This window comes from Nipponia nippon, unplaced genomic scaffold (genome assembly GCF_047370975.1).
Source record: "Nipponia nippon isolate SJK-2023a ecotype South Korea unplaced genomic scaffold, ASM4737097v1 scaffold_1, whole genome shotgun sequence".
Classification (NCBI taxonomy): Eukaryota; Metazoa; Chordata; class Aves; order Pelecaniformes; family Threskiornithidae; genus Nipponia; species Nipponia nippon.
This window is the reverse complement of record NW_028262290.1, coordinates 61,886,684-61,907,700: the sequence shown is the minus strand read 5'-3', so window position 1 is coordinate 61,907,700 and position 21,017 is coordinate 61,886,684. Positions and strand designations below refer to the sequence as shown.

General features: G+C 39.5%; 1 protein-coding gene across 5 annotated transcripts in view; it reads left to right on the top strand.

Annotated features, from left to right (window-relative positions):
• Positions 1-16,486: 16,486 nt before the first annotated feature.
• The window catches only part of RTTN (rotatin), an 87,199-nt gene continuing 82,668 nt past the window's right edge, over positions 16,487-21,017 (top strand). For 4 of the 5 annotated variants that reach the window (XM_087757595.1, XM_087757588.1, XM_087757579.1 and 1 more), the window contains exons 1-4: positions 16,487-16,571; positions 17,370-17,557; positions 18,160-18,358; positions 20,142-20,231. In XM_087757595.1, the coding sequence (XP_087613721.1) occupies positions 16,541-16,571; positions 17,370-17,557; positions 18,160-18,358; positions 20,142-20,231 (508 nt within the window). In that variant the 5' untranslated portion in view covers positions 16,487-16,540. The remainder of the gene's footprint in view (positions 16,572-17,369; positions 17,558-18,159; positions 18,359-20,141; positions 20,232-21,017) is intronic. The other variant, XM_087757603.1, reaches the window with a different exon arrangement.

The following is a 21,017-nucleotide window of genomic DNA, read 5'->3' as shown; positions in this document are numbered from 1 at the left end:
TCCCATATGTTTAGGATTTCCAACAGAGATTTTACAAGCCATGAAATCACATGGAATGCCATAGAGTATTATTTTTTATTAAAAAAATAGAAAAAGGAAGCACAAATACTGGGATGTTAGATTTTTTTAATATAATATACAACCAATAATATAAGGAAGTTTATAATTCTGAGTATGATTGACCATATATTATCTCATTTTCCTGTTTCTTAGGTTTAATGGCCAGGCCAGGCCAGCCCTTCCAGTGTTTCGAGTCATAGTCCCATTGATTTCAGTGATGCATGGGGATAAACCCCTCCACACAATTATAAACCTACCTCAGTGCTTTGGTAAAATATCAATCTATAAAAGTGCTGTATTTTTTGCCTTCATTGAAGGTCTCTACCCCAGCCAAGAGTTAGACCTTCTTTAAAAATTTGACCTGCTCCTCTGTATGCAAATAAAGTAGCAATTTAAGTGTAGACATTTGCTCTGTTTTAGTTATGATTAGATAGCTCATAATTCCTTAGGGGGTATTTTATTTTTGCTTTCATTGTCATAATGTTCTATCCAAACTAAAAGTTATAGTCCATAAAGATCATATATCTGGCAATCCAGAGTACTTTATTGTATCTTTCCACATTTTGCAAGAGTTGTTTCCATGCCATTTGCCAGGAATAAGCACTAAAGTACACTTCAGCATCCTGAAATACTGTATGTTCATTGCAGCTGCAGCTGTTCTGATACACTGCTGAGCTTAACTATCTCTAATATCAATACCTTTTCTTTCCAAAACTAGTCATATCCGGGCACTTAAAAGCGTTTACTTCAACTGGGCCAGTATCTCTTTTTGAAGTTATGAATAATTTTCTCAAACAAGGAAGTTCTATTAATATAAGTTTACAGGCAAGAAGCCCATGTCTACGTTCTTCTCTGACTCAGATGTTATCAAAAGAATGAGTGTCGTCTTTAGAAAACTCTATTTTACAACTGCAGCCTGAAACTTCAAAACTGTTTAGAATCTTTCAAAGTCAAAAATTTGCAATGTTAACATCTCAGATTAAACAAAGAGTAACAGGGAGAGAAAAACACTAGCTTTATTTGTGTCATGGAAAGATACAAAGACAGGGTTTATCATACCTGATCAACATCTGAGTTAACATCCTATCTAAACCTGGTAATCTATTTAAAGCTTTGCCCAGCGTGGGATGCTTCATTCAGAGAGGAAGTCTCACTACTCCCTCAAATACCAAGATAATTGTGTAATGCTGTTGAGAGCTTAGGAGATGCAACTACTTCCTAAATTGTCCAAATACTAAGCTGAGCCCCTAGGCTTCCTCAACGCACAGGACTCTGCCTGAGACCATAACCAGCACGTGGTGACTGGCTCCCTGGCATCCCCTCCTGTACTTCCTCCCTGTCAAATACATGTCTCAGTCGACAGCTGTATTTGACTCTTCTCAACGAACTTAAAGCAATGGCAACCATGAAAATAATTCCTTAAAAATGTGAAAACCAGAGACAGGCAGTTTAATGAAAAGCCGCACATAAGACTGGAGGATAAGGGGAGGGTTGCTACTAAAAAGCGCCTGTGAGTGCATGTGTGTGTGCACCCTCATGCCTGCATGTTTTACTGAAATATCCTTCACAGATGAGGACAGGGTCTCTTCTAGAAAAGGACATTTTAGTGCTGCTGGATGAGATAACTTGCTGTGCTAACTGTGAAAACTGTCACATCAATAACAAATAACTTGTGATGAAATATTTAAGTAACAGGATCTTGGATTTCTAGTGGAATTCTTTCACAGAGCACTCACGACTTCACAGCTTATGAACTCAGTGGAATTTCTTTAGTAGTGAATTACTGCTCATTTTCTCAGGAAGAACTTTAAATGTAACTGTATATTTTATTGTAATATATCATTTTATCTTAGAAGCAGCAGAATAGTTGGGGTTACCTCAATGTCACCCTATTAAGTTCCATTTTTTGAAGCTGGTAATTGTCAAACAATTTCAGCATGAACGTTTATCATATAAGGCCTCAGATCTGGAAAATATTTTAAAAATTAGTTGTAAAATATTGCTTAAATCATCTCTGAATCGATCTGAATAAAATATAAAACAGAAATATTTTGGGACTGAGTAGTGTTGAGGCTTGTTAAGGGACATTTTTCTCCCTCTGTTCTGAGTCCTAGCATTTTGATATTAGGATTTGACAGTTCTTTTTTTCCCTAACGGCCAGCAAAATGTTTAAAAGGAAACCTAAGTTCTTAAGAGTAAAGAACTAGGTTCTTTTTGAAAAATAACCAATATATATACACCTTAGGCTGGTCATTTGTCAATAATTTAAAATAACCCTTTGACTTGACTACATTCTAAGTTAGTAAAAAACACCCATGACTTAACTGGACCAAGGTTTCAACTTTTGTGTGCAATTTGTAATGGTGTCAGTGGGTTTGCATTTTTATGTACTACAGCTTGTAAATCCCATCGATTAATCCTGCATTTCTTTAGAGAAGGAAAAGCTTGTAGAAACTGATATATTAAGAAAATGAATAAAAATGAATATGTATAGAAATTGCATGAGGGAAGAAGGTTTGAGACAAAAAACGTGCTACCCATTGATAAATATATAAAGGGTGTTAGTATCAGAGGGGTATAAATAGTCTGTTGTCTGTCAGGAATGAAAATGTAAGCATGCAAAATGGAATGCAGAAAAACAAGATTAATCTTTAGTCAAAAATATATAAAGTAAAAAAAAAAAGTTCAGAATAATTACACAAGTCAATAGTGAGAAATCATTAGAAATAGTCAAAATACGCTAAATAAAGCCTTCATAAATACTAGACAGGACATTCTTCCTTTCAATGCAGAAATGAGCTCGAAGACCTTCTAGGCTTTCTTTCATTTGTAATTTCTAGATGTGGATGTTGCAAAACTGCCTAGCAACACTGAGTGCCCAGTTTCCTTATTGTTAACAGGAATGGGATATCTAGCTCTCTTAGCTGCTTATGAAAACTCTGAGCCCTAATCCATCATTTCATGGTTAAAAAGATATTTTGTAAAAAACCTAGAGCCTTTAAGGAACTAAAGGATAGTTCTATCCTGTCACTAATGAGTGTTAGAGGTCATGCATTGCTTTCATTAGTACTTTGTCTTAAGACAGTTGCTATGCCAGTAGAAGTAATTTACTTCATTAAATTTTCCCTTAATATTCCTCAAGGAGTCATGCAGGAAATCAGTTTTCCTTCTGACTGCCTATGGACTGTGAGTAAATTCTACTCTGCTCTTCACCAGGTGTCCCAGGCTTTGCTACTTGCATCAGTGATGGCTGGGTGTAGAAAGAAAAGGAGGAATCCAACAAGCTCCAAAGTATTCATCAAGTATTTTGAAATGCTGTTTTGAAAGGCTGCAGGATGAATTAATGATAATTGGTGGCTTAATATACGAGACCTGAAAAATGTCTTTAAGTGACAATGACCAGCTTTTTTTGGTTTTTTTCCTCCCCACTGAAGACATTCAGTTGTGATAATATACCTAGCGGCCAAATAGAAGTTGATGAAGATTCCTCTGCTTCTGAGTATCTTCTGGTGTCACCGCTAAATCATGCTTCTACAAATAGCGTATCTCAGAGAGCTTCCCATTTTCCCAGGTTGTCCTTCTGCTGCACTTCAGTCCACAGGGCAAAGAAAAGCTGTCTTGTCTGCATGACCAGTCCCTTGTATAGAGGCTCAGGTTGCCCAGAAGGGTACCCTACATCTCTCCATTTTTAGAACATTTCCTTTAAAAACAGAACCAACAAAAAAATTAAAAAGATTTAATTAAACCCTTTTTCTTTAGTTGTCATGCATCGTAAATAGCGCGTCAAGTAGTGTGTGTCTATAAACACACAGCAGTGAGGCTGCAGCTGATCTTCAGACAGCAATATGCTGCAGCTGAAGCAGAGCAGGATCATGTCTTTTTAGAGTGTACAACCTATCAGGCAGTAATTTGGGGCTAGACTGCAGTTTTGACCTCATGCTAACAGTGAGGAAGACGAGCTGTATACTAATAACAGTTCGCAGCGATGCTCCCTGTTGTGCTGGGAGCGCACAAGCAGCAGCTGCTGCTGCCCTCATGGAGGGATGTGCACACCCTCTCCTACACCAGTCCAGCTCTGATGACATCTATGTACAAACAGCATCATCGCTTGAACAGTGTCAAGGCTACCGCTTACCACTAATAAGGTTTCTGTTACCACTTTTGACAGGTCCTGATGAAATATATGAAGTTCTGAAAAGATCAAAAATAAGGAAACAGAAGAATATGCTATTCTTTATCCTCATTCCTATGCATACACTTTTGGAGAAATGCTAGCCAACAGCTTGTCATTTCACTGAGAGATGTCTACGTAGCGATACAGCTTTCAGACAGTTAAATGAGTGGCTTGGAGCTAAAAGAGAAATTTGGGGAGGCACAATCTGGGACCAAACCTCTCATTTTGAAACACCACCAGCTAAATGCTGTTTAATCTGTACATAGCAAGGTGATAGGAACCTGCAGTCATCTTTCTACTAAGGTGTGAGCCGGTAATAGACCCCTGACTTGAGAGAATGACAAGATTGAGATCTAACAAAGTGATTTGTGCTCCATATTGGACAAACTATTATCTAGCACTAGTAACAGAGAATCTACATGCTGCTTTCTGAAAGGGTCACACAGCTCAAATGGATTCTTAATGAAATTAGTTATTTTCTAATTGTAGAGATAATTAAATTGTAAAGAGAGACCTGCTGGCAGTGGAAACAGTATTCATACTCTTCAGCTACAGCCTTCTTATTAAAAGAGCTGTTGAACTACTTTAGGCTGGCTTGACCTCTGCTATAGCTGTCTAATCCAGGTTTCTTTCAGTACCTGTGGAGAATATTTGCTTAGTGCAAACTGAGAAATAATTTCAAGGAATGTTTTTATAATAAATTTCTTTCTTAGAGATAAGTATACATCTGGTTCCTTCAGGCAGTGAACAAAGTAATAGATAGATACTGGGGTACTATTTCCTTTGCCCCTGACATTAGCAATTAGGAAGGTATTATGGCTAGGTGGCCCTTTTGCTATGGCCTACATTCAATATATAGAATTTAAATGGCTAAAAAAAAAACCCAAACAAACAACCAAAACCTTAAAAAATATCATTATGTTAGGAAACACAGATTTCTGTCCTGTAACCTGAAGAATAGGAACATCGTCCAACAAAACAGTGGTAGCTCTCCTAATGGCCACCATTATACCATTTTAAAAAAAGTGTATTTTTCTTCATTAAATACAGGGTTTTGGAATGTTTAGATACTGCCTGTAAACAATATTACTTTTCTATGAAAAAATGAAAATTAAAACATCTTATAATTTTTTCACTGTTACATCCAAATATGCATATTTTGTATGAAATTTGCTACTAGTCAGATTAAGATGAATGTGCGAACCAAGATGGTAAAGAATTCAGTACTGAATAAAAATATTTTTAGCCCAGCATGTGTCATATATCTCGTATCTTTAGGATGCTATTAATAAAGTTTTCCTATATGAAACCAGAAAAAGGCATTGCCAGGGATTGCAAAAGTATAAATTTTTGTAATTTACACTTTGAAAACCAATTAAAACTGACTTATTGATAATAGCAGAAAGCGTTCCATATTTTCATGCTTATGAATACTCCAGATTATTAACATTCCTTAAAAGTGCCTGTATTTGAAAATAAATCCTCAGATAATGCATGCCATCAGAAAATTCATTCCTTTAGGCAGCCTTGGCAAAATTAGAGGCAAAAGAAGGTGGAATCAGAGACAGGTGAAGAGAGACTTAGTGGAAATCTCCTTGTGTCACTTACACATATATGTATACATATATAAAAATATCTCTCTCTCTCTCTCTCTCTCTCTCTAAACCCGCAGTGGTGGTAAAACATAGGTGTTGGGTTTGTTTTGCCTTTTTAAGTAGCACTGACATCTAAACTTCAGTGTTTTAACATATGACCTTTTCCTCACTGAGTGCAACTGAAGCTTCTGTGTTTTATATTTAGCATGTTAACCAAATGAAATTTTGATCAGAAAAAATGACAAGTTGGCAGCTCTGCTGGGTGTCTCTCTGTCGATGTCTCATTTATTTTCTCAGGCTACACATGGCAGTACATGAACAGAGTGCATTCAGCTACCTGCAAATGAACCATGTCCCCTCTCCTCTGCCTATCATTCATTGCTTACCGCCACTGAAGACTGGAGAGACTCAATCTTGCCAATAATCAGCCCTGTGGTTAATTCTGGAGGCAGAATATGGCCCATGCAGCTCGCTGCTTGGCAGCTACTTTGACTTAGCAGGGTGACATTAGCTAAAGCTTATTTTTGTCAGTTCACTAAGAAAATATGACTAGGTGAAGGCATACATATGGTTACATTTTCAAACTGACTTCTGAAAAATGTTCTCAGCATATTTGGAAAAATGCCTGTTTTTAAAGACAGAACTGAAGTTTTGTACAGAAAATAGGTTTCCCGCATACACTGTATCTCTTACAAGTGCTACAGGTGAATTTGAGTATGATGTTTTCAAAAAAGTGCTTATGGGATCAAAAAAAAAAAATGTAAGAGTTGCCATTCAAAACATGCCAGCTGACAGTCTTCAATTTTTAGCAATTCAGAAGGAGATATGAGGCTGAGTAGGAACACGCAGTAAGGAGTACAACTGAATGACAATTATATAAAATAGTTTAGATCAATTTACAGATCAAATTATCAGCAACAAGTACCTTAAGATCTGTAGTCATAAAAATATACATATTATTCCAAGACTCTTTAATTGTCCTAACAAGCTCTGAAAGCTTGCCAAAAATTGAGTCTCACATTGTTCACATTACTGTCCAAGAACATTCAGGCAATTACAGCTCTTGCAGATGTCATGATGTCAGATTTGTGGGCAATGACAAACCACGTGACTTTCTGCTGCCTTCACAAACAGCAACTGAGAAATATGCAGTATTAGAATCTCTAAGAGTTACTGTGCCTATATAAAAGCATGCAGTACCAAATGCAACAGCAATAGCAGTATCTAGAGGACAAGGAAAACAAGAAATCAAGAAATCAGATCTGTGTTAGGGACAATCTATACAAAAAATTAAGTCTAAATCTGGAATTCACGCATACACCACTTTGAAACTGTGTTTGAGATCAAGCTATAAATATTTTCATCATTTTGAGGATTTTGATGACAGAAAATTTTCCCAATATGTTTCTTCCACTTAAATATGAGATAGAGCATCTAACTCCATTGTCAAATATTTCAGCATACGACTATTGTATTTTCAACATTTCTCCAAAAGCTAGAGAAGTTCAGAAACACAAAATATATAATTCCAATTGCATCTCAAGTCAAATCACTGCTGTATGAGTATCTCTATCTTTCTTTTTAGAAATTGTGCCTTACTCAAGCCAGGGCGCAATTTATATTACAATACTTGCCTCAGTAATTTTATCCCTCTTGTCCTTTCTGCCTGATGTGAATCTACAGTGTTTGGAGGATGCAAGCCCTGTGCGTGAACAGCAGGCCACCTCTTATTTGTGTGATGAGAACCATAATTTTGAGGAACTTGGTGGAGTCTTGAAAAGACAGAATGGAAACAGAATCTCATTTCCTCTTTTGTTGGCACCATGTTTGATTATTTATTAATTCTAAGGGAAGAGTAACACTGGAGAAAAGTATTAAATGGGAGACACTCAGCACTGGCTTCTCTTTTCTTCTGTAATTCAGAGACTCTGAAGTTAGTGCAATGGTTAATTAATGGCCAGACTTGTGAACATGACTATGTGGCTGAGACGCATAGGGGTAATGACATGAGTCTGAAAAACTAACTTTCTGAGGCAAATAAAGAGTATTACATAGCTTTCAGATACTATTATTACTATTTAACAGTAATAATATTCAAAATTATAGTCAGCTCTATTAATGTCGCCTGAAGTTTTCACAAGTCCATAAATTAATATGATACAAAATGATTACTCCCTCAGTGTTTGAAGAATTATTATTTCCTGTTTTGACCCAGACTTGGTAACTTAATTACAGTTACATCAGAATAAAAACAAAAATGTCATAATGTTGGCTAAAACAGGAATATCTTCCAAATCCAAGATCTGATTACTTAAATGTTTTTATCCTTTGCAGTGATGTACAGCATTAGTATTAGCAGAAAAGAGTAACCCCCATGACAATTTAACAGTTCTCAAGAACATATTGTTTTCTATAATCATAGACCATCTTGAGATGTTTAATATTATCCAAGCAATAAACTACAGAAGCAGCTCCCTTTAGAATAAACTGTCTTTATGATGTAAGTGCACTAAACAATGTGCTAAATTATCTAAAAGCAGTAAAGAAGTGCCTTGATACAAACTAAAAAGCTAGATGTTTTAATAACATCAAAGGTTTTATCAGAGTGGTTTATTAATTTTAAATGATATAACTAGAATTTGTTTATAAAAGGGAAAATATATGTGGTAATTATGCATCCTGAGCCAGAAATCATGTGTAATGCACTGTGCCCTCAAATAAAGCAAACTAGTTACATACATTAGGCATTGCCTTGCCAGCTCTTTCTGTGAAGTAGATGCAGATACGATTTATGGCAGTTTAATTCAGCCTTTTCATTTTGGCAAAAAAACCCCATGCCAATATTTAGTTCAATTTGGTTTTATATTTCTGAGGGAAGAAGATGCCTACTACCTGTGAAAAGGTCATTAAAAATCTGTGGGCTATATCTCTCTTTTGAAGGGTTTGGAATGCGACAAAAGCTAAAAGCAGGAGGCTCTTAGAGTTGTAAAGGCTAATAATCTTACTCATCTGCATTCCCGAAGTTGTATTGCCTTTCTGTTCCTGGTATGTTTCCTTCGATGGGATCTAAATTCACACATCAGATCAGAGTAAGAAATGTCTTACCGGGGAAGACTGACCTAGGTGTCCCCAAGTGATGACCCAAGACACTGTGGGGGGAGAGCTGCTTTCCCCAGTCCATCTGCCCCATCCTGCCCAGAGACCAGGACCGCTGCCTTGGAAGGTCAGTGGGCACATCCCTGCCTGTGCCTCTAGTGTCTACGGGCCTGTTCTCCATTAATTTGCTTAATCTTTTTGGGGGTTTACTGGTACTGCCTGCATTGACAACCTCCTGTACCAACAAATTCCATAAGTTCATTATCCGTGGTGTAAAAATCTGCTTTTGTATGTTTTAAACCAACATCACGGAAGAATGATTTTCTCACTTAGTTTTTTTAAAGTCCTTTTGTTTTGCAGTTTCATGGTAGACATTTACATTGATATTGACTGACTCACCAAATACAATAATCTGTATGAAATTAAATTGTCTAGCTATTATTTAGATGCAAGTGTTTTTTCTGCACCACTCTATAAGTCAGTTGCATATCTGCGTATGCAATTTAGCATAGACAATAGATCCAGTTAAATGAAAAAAAAAAAAAAGGAAAACAGAAAGTCTCACTAGGGAAGAAAATATAAACAATAAATTAATAATATCATAAATGAGCATCCAAATTTGCAAATGCATTGCTGCAAACACAGACATTTGTAACATGTACTTAGGTTGGGTATTATGTACCTGATTTGGAAGCAGTAAAATTCAGGAATTTACATTAAAGCACCTGTCTAGATCCTGTCACAAGCTTTAAGATAACGCAATAATAAAATGCTGTTCCTGGCCACAGAAAGCACAAAGGAAAGGGGTTTTATACATGCAGCTCCACTGATGTTTACAGAAAACCTTTACAAGTCTGCTATCATCCTACTGATTTTGAATACTAATTTCAGGAATCTGGTAGTCACTTAAAGCAATAAACACACAGCTACTGCATATGCCCACGTTGTCTTCACAGTGCATGTGCAGTACGTCCAGTATGGACTGCATATATAGGTAACCAACAGTTTGGGTTTTTTTGTTTTTTTTTTTTTTTTATTTTAGATACCAGCATACTCTTTTTACCAATAGCAACTAGTGAATGGAGAAGGATGAGAAAGCTGGGGGTGACAGCAAGCAAGGACTGTCTTCAGGACAGGAAAGGATACTTTTAAGTGGACTCTGAAATGAACAGAGAGGCAGACTGACAAGATGGTTAATATACAGAGATAGCTTTCTTAGCTGGGGAATTCCTCATCTAAACTCTCTTGGCCATTTCTACCTCCTTCCATACCTAGTGTTCTCATTCTCTTTGCTTTCTTTCCTTCCTTCTTGCAATCTTCTTTCAGCTGGTAAGTTGTAAGGTTCATTTTAACTACAGCAGTCAGTGAGGTTTGGGCATCACAGTCCCTATTTGGCGTTCCCTTCAGAGAGGCACCTGAAATTCATGTTTTTTGCATCCCACATGCCCTGATATTTCTTCATAAGATTGACATATGTGAAGAGCGAGACAGCAGGAAATTCAATCAGAAGCTGCAACAGTTAAGCTCATAAGTACAGTAAGGATATTATCAAAAATGGAATCAAGACCTTGTCAGATAGAGTCTTTGATATGGTGAACTTCAGAGAACTTTAGGAATGTAAGAGGACAGAACTCAAAAGCAGTAAGAAAATGAAAAAAAAAAATTGTTTTGATTAGACAGCTTTGAAAAAACAATGCAGAGATAATAAGACTTCATCCTGCATTGAATGAATCACAGAAATGATAAATAAAAGGAGACTCTGAAAATTCTTTAAAAAAGACTCCGAAGAAGTTTTTTCAAGCTCATCTCTCTCTACATTTAACTGAAGGGAAATTTCAAAGTTACAGAGCATCCCATATTAAAAGTGCTGAAAGATGGCTTTTGTTGAAAAATCTTCACAAACCCATGAAGATTACAAGGCCATCTTCATTTGTGCAACTGCAGTTCCATGTAAAAACTTCATGAGCATAAACACACAATGTCCACTACTTGTCCACCTATCATCAATTTATTGGGATAGAACCTAACTGATATAGAAGGGATTAAAAAAAGTTATTGGAATTATAGAAACCAGGCTTGTGAGGAGACAGGAGTAGGCAGTTCTTTAAAGTTCATCTTACGTAGAGTGCAATAAGGAAGCAACAAGGGACAATGTAAATGAGATTCCGTGACTAATTTCCCCAGTGGTGGAACTCCTACACATTTTGACTGCAGATCAGTAAGAATATACATGGTGGAAGAGACACCCATGTTAAATAATGCCAATGGAGAGGATAAAGTCAAAATGGTTTCAGAAGCAGCTATGGGAAGCTGCAAGCTAACGGGAACAAACAGATCGGAGGCAAAGCAGAGGCACTAGTGGGAGCCCAAAACAGGAGATGCAGACACAGAGGGAATCAGCAATCCCAGTAAATGAGAGACTAGCCGCCTTCTCTTTAGGTTGTCTCACAATGCCAACAATAATTATTGAATCCATCCACCATTTTTTTTCATTTTGAATATCCCGTAAAAGTCGTGGGTTTTTTTTTTCATTTTCCTTGAGATACACACTTTGCCCTTAACATATCACTCCTCTATTTGTAACAATGGAAATTTGATCACTGTTGATCATCTTGAATGCCAGTATTGAGCTATGATAGCATAAAATATATTACACCAGCTGATACAGCGTGCTCCCGGATCACTGTTTTGTGTACACAACCACCCCTTTTCTGGTCTAAAACAGGAGCTGCAAAATTGAAGCTGCTCTTCCAGGTTAGGAATATTTTTTGGAGTTGAAGTTAATTAGGCTTCGGTTAAGAAAATCTGAATGAAATGCCCACGCTTACAGTGCAGAGGAGTATATTAGCAATGGAGACTGCATATCACCTGTGCGTTAGCAATAACTCTATGAACTGTTTGTGTAGTTACTAATTCAGACACTTAAGACAGTGTAAGAAAACATTTGATTTTCTGATGCAATATAGATTGACCATATGTAAAGAGGTGAGAAGGACCTGGATCGAACACTCCTGTAGATGTGAATGATACCTCTCTTCTCCTGAAGGGATGTTTTTGTTTAGTCTATTTTGGGAAATGACTGCTTCAGCAATTCCTTGTCTTTGCTCGACAAATGAGATACAAATCCATTCCATTATTATCATGAGTTTCATATGGTGTCTCATAAAGTTCCCACCAGTCCTATTTGGGAAAATGTGAACAGCCCTATGTGCATCTGGTTAGACCTCTTCATATTTCATTACATGAGCATATCATGCACAGCTAACAGGAATTTTTACTCAGTCAGTGACGCTTCTTTTGTAATTGTTCTTGAAAGGCACTAATAGATCCAGGTGAGTTCAGCCTCCTGTGGAAAAAAAACCTCATTGCAGCAATCAGAGTACCTTTATAATTAGTTTAATAAAGTCCCTTTGTTTTATTGCTCCATAGATAGAAATATTGTCTTGCAAAATGACGGACAGTTCTGAGTTGTGATTAAGAATTTAGTACAGCCTTGATACAGCAGATAGAATCATATAATTGTTTAGGTTGGAAAAGACCTTTAAGATCATCAAGTGCAACCGTAAACCTAAAAATGCCAAGTCCACCACCAAACCATGTCCCTAAGCACCACATCTACACGTTTTTTAAATACCTCCAGGGATGGGGACTCAACCGCTTCCCTGGGCAGCCTGTTCTAATGCTTGATAACCCTTTCAGTGAAGAAATTTTTCCCAATATCCAATCTAAACCTCCCCTGGTGCAACTTGAGGCCATTTCCTTTTGCCCTATCACTTGTTATTTGGGAGAAGAGACCAACACCCACCTCACTACAACCTCCTTTCAGGTAGTTGTAGAGAGTGATAAGGTCTCCTCTGAGCCTCCTTTTCTCCAGGCTAAACAACCCCAGCTCCCTCAGCCACTCCTCCTAAGACTTGTGCTCTAGACCCTTCACCAACTTCGTTGCCCTTCTTTGGACATGCTCCAGCACCTCGATGTCCTTCTTGGAGAGAGGGGCCCAAAAATGAACACAGTACTCAAGGTGCGGCCTCACCAGTGCCGAGTATAGGGGCACTATCACCTCCCTGGTCCTGCTGGCCACGCTATTCCTGATACAAGCCAGGATGCCATTGGCCCTCTTGGCCACTCGGGCACTCTGCCAGCTCATATTCAGCTGGTTGTCGACGAACACCCCCAGGTTGTTTTTCACTGGTCAGCTCTCCAGCCACTCTTCCCCCAGCCTGTAGCGTTGCATGGGGTTGTTGTGACCCAAGTCCAGGACCTGGCACTGAGCCTTGTTGAACCTCATACAGCTCGCCTGCGCCCATCAATCCAGCCTGTCCAGATCCCTCTGTAGGGCCTTCCTACTCTCCAGCAGATCCGACACTCCTGCCCAACTTGGTGTCGTCTGCAAACTTACTGAGGGTGCACTTGATCCTATTGTCCAGATCATTGAGAAAGATATTAAACAGGACCAGCCCCAACACTGAGCCCTGAGGAACACCACTTGTGACCGGCCGCCAACTGGATTTAACTCCATTCACCACAACTCTTGGGCTTGGCCATTCAGCCAGTTTTTTACTCAGTGAAAAGTATGCTTGTCCAAACCATGAGCAGCCAGTTCCTCCAGGAGAATGCTGTGGGAAATGGTGTCAAAGGCCTTACTAAAGTCCAGGTAGACAACATCCACAGCCTTCCCCTCATCCACTAAGCAGGTTACCTTGTCATAGGAGATCAGGTTAGTGAAACAGGACCTGCCTTTCCTAAACCCATGCTGACTGGGCCCGATCCCCTGGTTGTCCCGTACGTGCCTTGTGACGGCACACAAGATAATCTGCTCCATAACCTTCCCCAGTACCGAGGTCAAACTCACAGGCCTGTAGTTCCCCGGATCCTCCTTCTGGCCCTTCTTGGAGATAAGCATCACATTTGCTAACCTCCAGTCAACTGGGACCTCCCCAGTTAGCTAGGACTGCTGATAGATAAATGATGGAAAGTGGCTTGATGAGCACTTCCTCCAGCTCTCTCAGGACCCTTGGGTGGAGTCCATCTGGCACTATAGACTTGTGTGTGTCTACATGGTGTAGCAGGTCGCTAACCATTTCCCCCCCATTTTGGATTATGGGGGCTTTGTTCTGCTCCCTGTTCCTATCTTCTAGCTCAGGGGGCTGGGTACCCCGAGAACAACTGGTCTGACTATTAAAGACTGAGGCAAAGAAGGCATTAAGTACCTCAGCCTTCTCCTCGTCCTTTGTCACTGTGTTTCCCTCCACATCCAATAAAGGATGGGGACTCTCCTTAGCTATCCTTTTGTTGCTCATGTATTTATAGAAACATTTTTTGTTGTCTTTTACAGAAGTAGCCAGATTAAGTTCTAGTTGGGCTTTGGCCCTTCCAATTTTCTCCTGCATAACCTCATGACATCCTTGTAGTCCTCCTGAGTTGCCTGCCCCTTCTTCCAACGGTGGTAAGCTCTCCGTTTTTTCCTGAGTTCCAGCCAAAGCTCTCTGTTCAGGCAGGCCAGTCTTCTTTCCTGCTGGCTTGTATTTTGGCACATGGGCATGGCCTGCTCCTGTGCCTATAAGATTTCCTTCTTGAAGAATGGAGAACATTAAAAGTGAATTTACTGTGAAAGAATAGCACAGTGATGGAGACCAGGATGGAAAAACAATTGCACAGAAACTGAGAGGGCAGCGACATACATCTCTTTGGAGATCATTTGCGTATACTGTACCGCACTTTTCACATTGCTGTTGGTGCTGATAAAATGTACTTTCTTATGCAGTACATGACATAAAAAAGAAACCGCAACAATTACAAGGCCATCTTCCTTCATGCACCTGCAATTACATGCAAAAACTTCACGAGCATATACACACAACAATGCCCACTCCTCGTCCACCTATTATGTATTTATTTTTTCCAATTATGATGGTAAGCACAACCTTCCAAAAACAAGATCAGCCCTCTGGTCAGACAAACTACGATGTACTATGAGTCTTTACTACACTTTTAAGAAACCCTGCTTTGTGAAATTGCCTTGGATTATAAACAAAGCAATGTAATTCTGGAGTCTAGGTTACATAAAAAAGAAAACCCAAACCCCCTCATGATTCACCTCCTACTTCACCCCCTCATCCATTTGCTTTACACAAGTCAGCAAAAGCTATTTCCAGAGTGCTGTCAGACACATCAAAGAAACATAAGCAAATACTGAGTTATTACTATAAACATAAATCATTCTCTAGGTTCCAAATCGAGGCCATGTGGGTACTACAGGATGAAGAAACACATCCTTCCCTTTTTGATTTCACAACTGGACTCAGACAACAAAAAAAATCCGATCTTTGCAGAAGTCGATGTTGCAAATATGTATCGCAGAACGACTGCAGAACTTAAGATATGAAAAGCCATTACCCTACAGGTACATGCAGAGCTCATACTCAAGCTACAAGCAGAACACCGAGGCGGCAGCTCCCTTCCAGGCAGATAACGGCAATTGCTATTGAAATGCTTACTATTCTGAATGCTGCTAGGCAGGTAGCCCATTTAGTTCTGGTAGACAGGACCACCACTGCATTACCCAGGTACGGCATTCTGAGCCATACAGCTGGGAATACGCAGATTTTTAACTTGTATGGTTGAGTTTCTGCATTGCACAGAATACCAATGGAAAGCGCTTGCGCTTCTAGGGCACAGGTAATTAACATCAAGCTGGAAAAAGCATGCCAGTAATTGCATGCATCCACCTGAGGCTTCTCCGATTACTTTGAATGCTGAAAGCACCTATCTGTTTGCACTGAATTTTTTTAATCCTCTCAGGTGCGGTTACTGAAATGAAAACCCATTTGTAACCACTTTTCTATCTGAAAAGCATTGCTCTAAATTTTTGAAGTTTTACAACAACTTCTAAGTTACTCATTCGGTTCATTAAGCTCACCCCCCTGCCCCGCCCCGGAATCGTTTGGAGAAGCCTGAGGAAAAAAGATACCGAAGATATCTACTTCTGCCAAGAAAACCTGACTAAACCCGACAGCGCTTCTTCACATCGGGATCCCACAAAAACCCTCCCGCCGGCTCAGCTCCCCCGGCGCTGCGCTCTCCCCTGGGGAAGGCACGGCGCGCCACCTCTGAGGAGAGGATCCCTGGGCGGCGCCAGGCCCTGGGCCTCTTCCGGTGCCCGCACCGGGAAACGGCTCCAGTCCACAATTCCCTGGGAAGAGGACGAGAACAGCATCCCTGACAGCACCGGCCGCCTTATCGCTGTCACCCCGGGGCAGGGGTGGCGCCCAGGGGAAGTCCCACCGCACCCGCCCAGCCCCGGCGAGCGCCGCGCACCCCAAAGCCGCGCCGCCCGTCAGCTCCCGTAGCGGGGGGAGGGGGGAGCTCGGCGCGGGGCTGCATGGGAGTTGTAGTTGCTTGTGCTCCCGCCGGCGCCCTCCGGGGCTCCGCAGGGGGAGGAAAGCTCCCAGCGTGCTTCGCGCGCAGCAAAAGGCGGCCGGGAAAGCGGCGGGCCAAAGCGGGAAGGGAGGCGGACTACGTTTCCCAAGGTGCACCGCGGCCGCCGTTGGCCAGGCGGGGCGGGCTGGCGGCGGAACCGGCGGGGCGGTTGAATGTCGGCGGGGAGAAGGGCGCGATGGAGTTGTCATCGCTCGTCAGGAAGCTGGGTAACGGCTCCCCTCGCCTTCCCGGGTACCGGGCCCGGCTGCCGAGGGGCGCCGCGGCTGTCCCGATCCCTCCGCGGGGCTATGTGCAGGGGGGCGGCGAGGGGCCTGCCCCCCGCCTGCGTACGGCGCTGCGGCGGTTTCACCTGCGAAACGGGCCCGTCGGTTGCGTGTGGGGGCCCGGCTGCTGGCCTGGGAGGGAGGGAGGGAGGGAGCAGGGGGCTCCTTCCTTCTTCGGCACCCGCGGAGCGCGGCTGCCCCTGCCCGGCCTCCTCTTCCACACGGCCGCTCCCCGGGTCCCTCGCCAGTTTTCCGCCTTCTGCTTTTCCACTCGGCTCCCCGCTCCAGACGTGGAGGGGACGGTGGCACACGGTGATGCTTCCCTAGGAAATGCCGGAGGCTTTCCCCTTCAGATATGGTGCCTTTCGATTCAGTAGGCTTGGGTAGGTTTTTCTCCGATTTGCGAGGCTGAGGCAGCTTTTAGTATCCACAATATATTGTGGTAGAGGTTTTCAAAATTTAATTGTATGCATCAAGAAAAAGGCCATCCTCATGTTCTACATTTGGCACCAGCTCATATCAGTGTATTTTTTAATATTTCACACTTTTACACTATGCAAACATACTAGATTAGCTTACTGCTGGTGAGTGCAGTATTTGTCTTCCTTTTAAGCATAATACCGACAGCATTAAAGCTAGCTTTTTTTCACAGATCTTTGGCAGCATTCTGGTTGTCCAAATTAGAATTAAGTTATGTCCGATTATTTTATGGGGTTTTTTTAATCCCTTTTTTTTGGGCAGGTCACGAACTGGCGGAGATACGAGAACGATCTCTGAAGACTATTCTGTTTAAATTAGATCATAACTTGATTTCGTATGCCGATCTGGTCCATGAAAAAGTGCTTTTCCTTAACCTTTTGGAGTGGTTCAATTTTCCAGTCGTATCAATGAAAGAGGAAGTACTAAATTTTGTGAACAATTTGATCAAGGTATGACATATTAACATTTATTTATATATAAACTATGTGTCTTTAGAATGCTAAAGCTAAATAAAACTGGATATTGTTTGGTTTTGTAGCTCCATGTAATGAGATTTTAGAGTGTTTTACAAAGACGTGAATAATAAAGGCATGTGCATGGACAGAAATGAAAGCAATTTGAGTTACTTGCAATTGGTCATAAGGATAGCAGAAAAAAAAAATTCATTTTTGGCTTTTTGCTTTAGTTTCTCTGCTTTGTCGGTTTCTCATTTAGTGTTTAATTTCTTCTTTGGGACATGATTCACAGCTAAGCACTTGCACTGTTCCTGACAAGTGAAGATTTGAACAAGGGTGCAACTTATTTTAAGAAAGTTGAGAAAACATTGCAGAAATTTCAGAGATCTCATAATACATTCTTATGTTTTAATCACTAAACAGCAGCTATGCAGAGGAAAAAAAAAATGCATCCTTGAAACTGATGGATGATCTAAACAAAGGCGAAATCTAACTTAAGTTTTGGTTACGATTCTTTCCTTTCCTCCCCCTCCCTCAAGGTCAAGAGACCTTGAGACTCTTCAGGCTAACTTTGTCAGTTATTTGTCCTAATGTAGCATCCACCTGCTGCCCAGAAAATGATTGGAATTGGTGCAGTGGAATTCTTCTCTCAGCTTCGCCCCAATGTGGATCCAAACTTGCAGGCTATAATTGATGGGATTGTGGATGGACTGTTCTTCCTTCCTTCTGGACTTCCTTCTAGTTCTTTATCAGTGTGTTATCAAACTCGGTCTCAGCCTTTAGTAGATCAACCAGGTAAATTACATATTTTGAAGTGTGATTTATTTAAAATGAAAATAAAGTAAATTAAAAGCGTCTAGGCTTTGAAGAGTTGAGATTTTCAGGCATACTAGGCAAATTATTCCTGAGAGATCAGTGAAGTGTATGGTAAGCAGATTTTGCCAGAGAAAGTGTGATCTTAGCAAAATCAGTGCCATTCCTATAATGGAATTCTCTGCACAAGAACAATCTGTTTGTAATCTGACCTTCTCTGTCCATTTCTTCAGTATGTAATATCTATTTGCTATAATGTAAAAAGGGCATGATACAGGACATGAACTTCCAAAGGCTGCGTTATGGCAGCAAGTGTAGCAACTTTGAATAAATCTGTAATTATGCCAGTATGCTTCGCTACTTTTCTTTGCATAGTAGACTTTAATTTTGACAGCAATTCAAATCTTTAAAAAAAAAAAAAAAAAAAAGGAAGCAGTAAGTGATCCTAGTAGAATGATTTTTAAAACTACATTAGTGTTGTATGCTCTATCTGCTTAGTTTTGGGTATTTGTCATAGGAAAATATGTAAACTTTGTTTACAGTTTCATATTATGTGTGAAGTGCTTCACATATGTATGAAGTGCTATTACTTGTTTCTGTTATCTAGCTTATTATCTATCTGTTACAATGATTTACAGTGCCTCTTAGATGTAGTCAAGAAGCAAACGCATGTGGTTCTTCTCTTCTGCCTTAAAAATTTTGGCACAAAGTATAGAGGAAAAAATGATGTACCATGGAGGTCCTTACTTCATCCTCCTGGTGCTTGTAGGAAAGACACTGCTGTTACACTATGTGCTGTAGTAATGGCCACAGCTCTGTCACTCATACTGTGTCATCTCAGAGATAAAGGTAATTTTCCTGTAGTTTCTGCAGCCTGTCTAATGCTTGGAGTTTTAGTTTGCTAGAACTATGTGGTGGATTTCCCTGTCCCCTCCCATGTCCACACAAGGGTTTAGCTAGATTTTTACCTAACGTTGCCACTGTATGGGGAATAATATATTAATCTTTCACATATGCATTCTTAAACTATACCTTTTTGAAACTACCCAGTTGAACTATCGTACATAATTCCTACTGATGCTGTAAATTGTATACATGTGTGGATTAAATAACCTTAGTAACAGGAGTGTTGTATTTTTCTTTCTATTTCAACTTCAGTTACTGGGAAAAATTGTAAACTAATAATCTGGCCATTATCTAGTTTGATCCTTTGAACCAAATATTGTTCTGGAGAGATTGCTTTTAATGTTACATACCTTGTGTATATTTTGTTACAGAGTTTGTGTATTAATTGCATGTATTTAATATCCATATATATACAGGGAGGACAACTTTTCAGCTGACCTGAAAAGACAGAAGTTTTGGTAGAAAAAGGCTTTAAATAGTTAATTTAACAAGTTAATTTTATTACTACATAGGTAGATTAGAGGAAAACATTTTTTTGGCTGCCACTTCTCCATCAGGCAATACATTTTGTGTAATTGTTTTTACTATTGCTTATATGGTATGTGAGGTGGTGTAATAAAATGGAAAAAAACTTTGCAGTTGCAGAATATGATTGTAAAAAATAGACATCGACACACTCTTTTTACTCCACTTTCCTGATCATCTGAGACTATTTTAAATCAGTTTCCTTAGTAGGTTAAAACTCAAGGGCAAAAGGGAGGCAGTTCAGGAAAAGCATAACAATAAATTGAGTTTTGGTCTTGTGTTTTTTTTTTTTTGTGTGTGTGCATTTTTTAAACTTACCCTTTATTTGTTTTAGTTCTACCTCAAGAGGAATTATTAACTGGATATTTTTGTCAAGGTAGAAGTCATCTGCCGCAATTAGAAATACCTCCCAAAAGAACAGTTGGTATGTGTAGTTATAAGATAAGAATATGTTAATTACAGAAGGTGCTTAGAATTGTAATTTAGATTGAATTCCATTACAAATATTATTGTTAGCTATTCTTTTTCCTGTTGGTATTCTGTGAAATCTATATCACAGAAACTACAATTATAATGCCTATAAAAATGACATTCATCTTAATAGATCTTTCTCTTTTCTAGTAAATAGTTCCTATAACTATTTGGAATATGTAAAGTGTGTTAAAATATGCTGTAATTTAAAAACATATGTAAATTGCTAATGCTTTTCAGGAGGTCTGTGTTCCATAATCAAAAGTGACTGTTTAAGTACCTTTTTATTTCAACAGAACTTAAAGTCTGAAGTACCTTTCTGCTTTTCAGAAAACTAGATTGGATGCTTTAGAAATCTTTACCTTGTACCTAAATGAAAACCAGTGTTATGCTTTTATTCATTGTCAGTAAAATGATACAAAATGTTTCACTGACAAACACAGACCAATATTATTTTGGAAAGTCTTTGCCTGTACCAATATACTACTAGCAGTTCACATGACAGTATCATATTTAACATACAATACAGTGCTGAGAACTAGATTTTAAAATACGACTTAGGAGTTACTGTATGTAAATCATCCAATTACTTTCTTAGCAGTGTATCAGCTATCTTTAGAATTGCACAATAATTATATTGGTACAGGCAAAAACTTTCCAAAATACATATGGTTTGTGTTTGTAGTCTAGAAAGACTACTAAAGAATGTTTGTAGCAGAACAAAATTATAATTTGATTG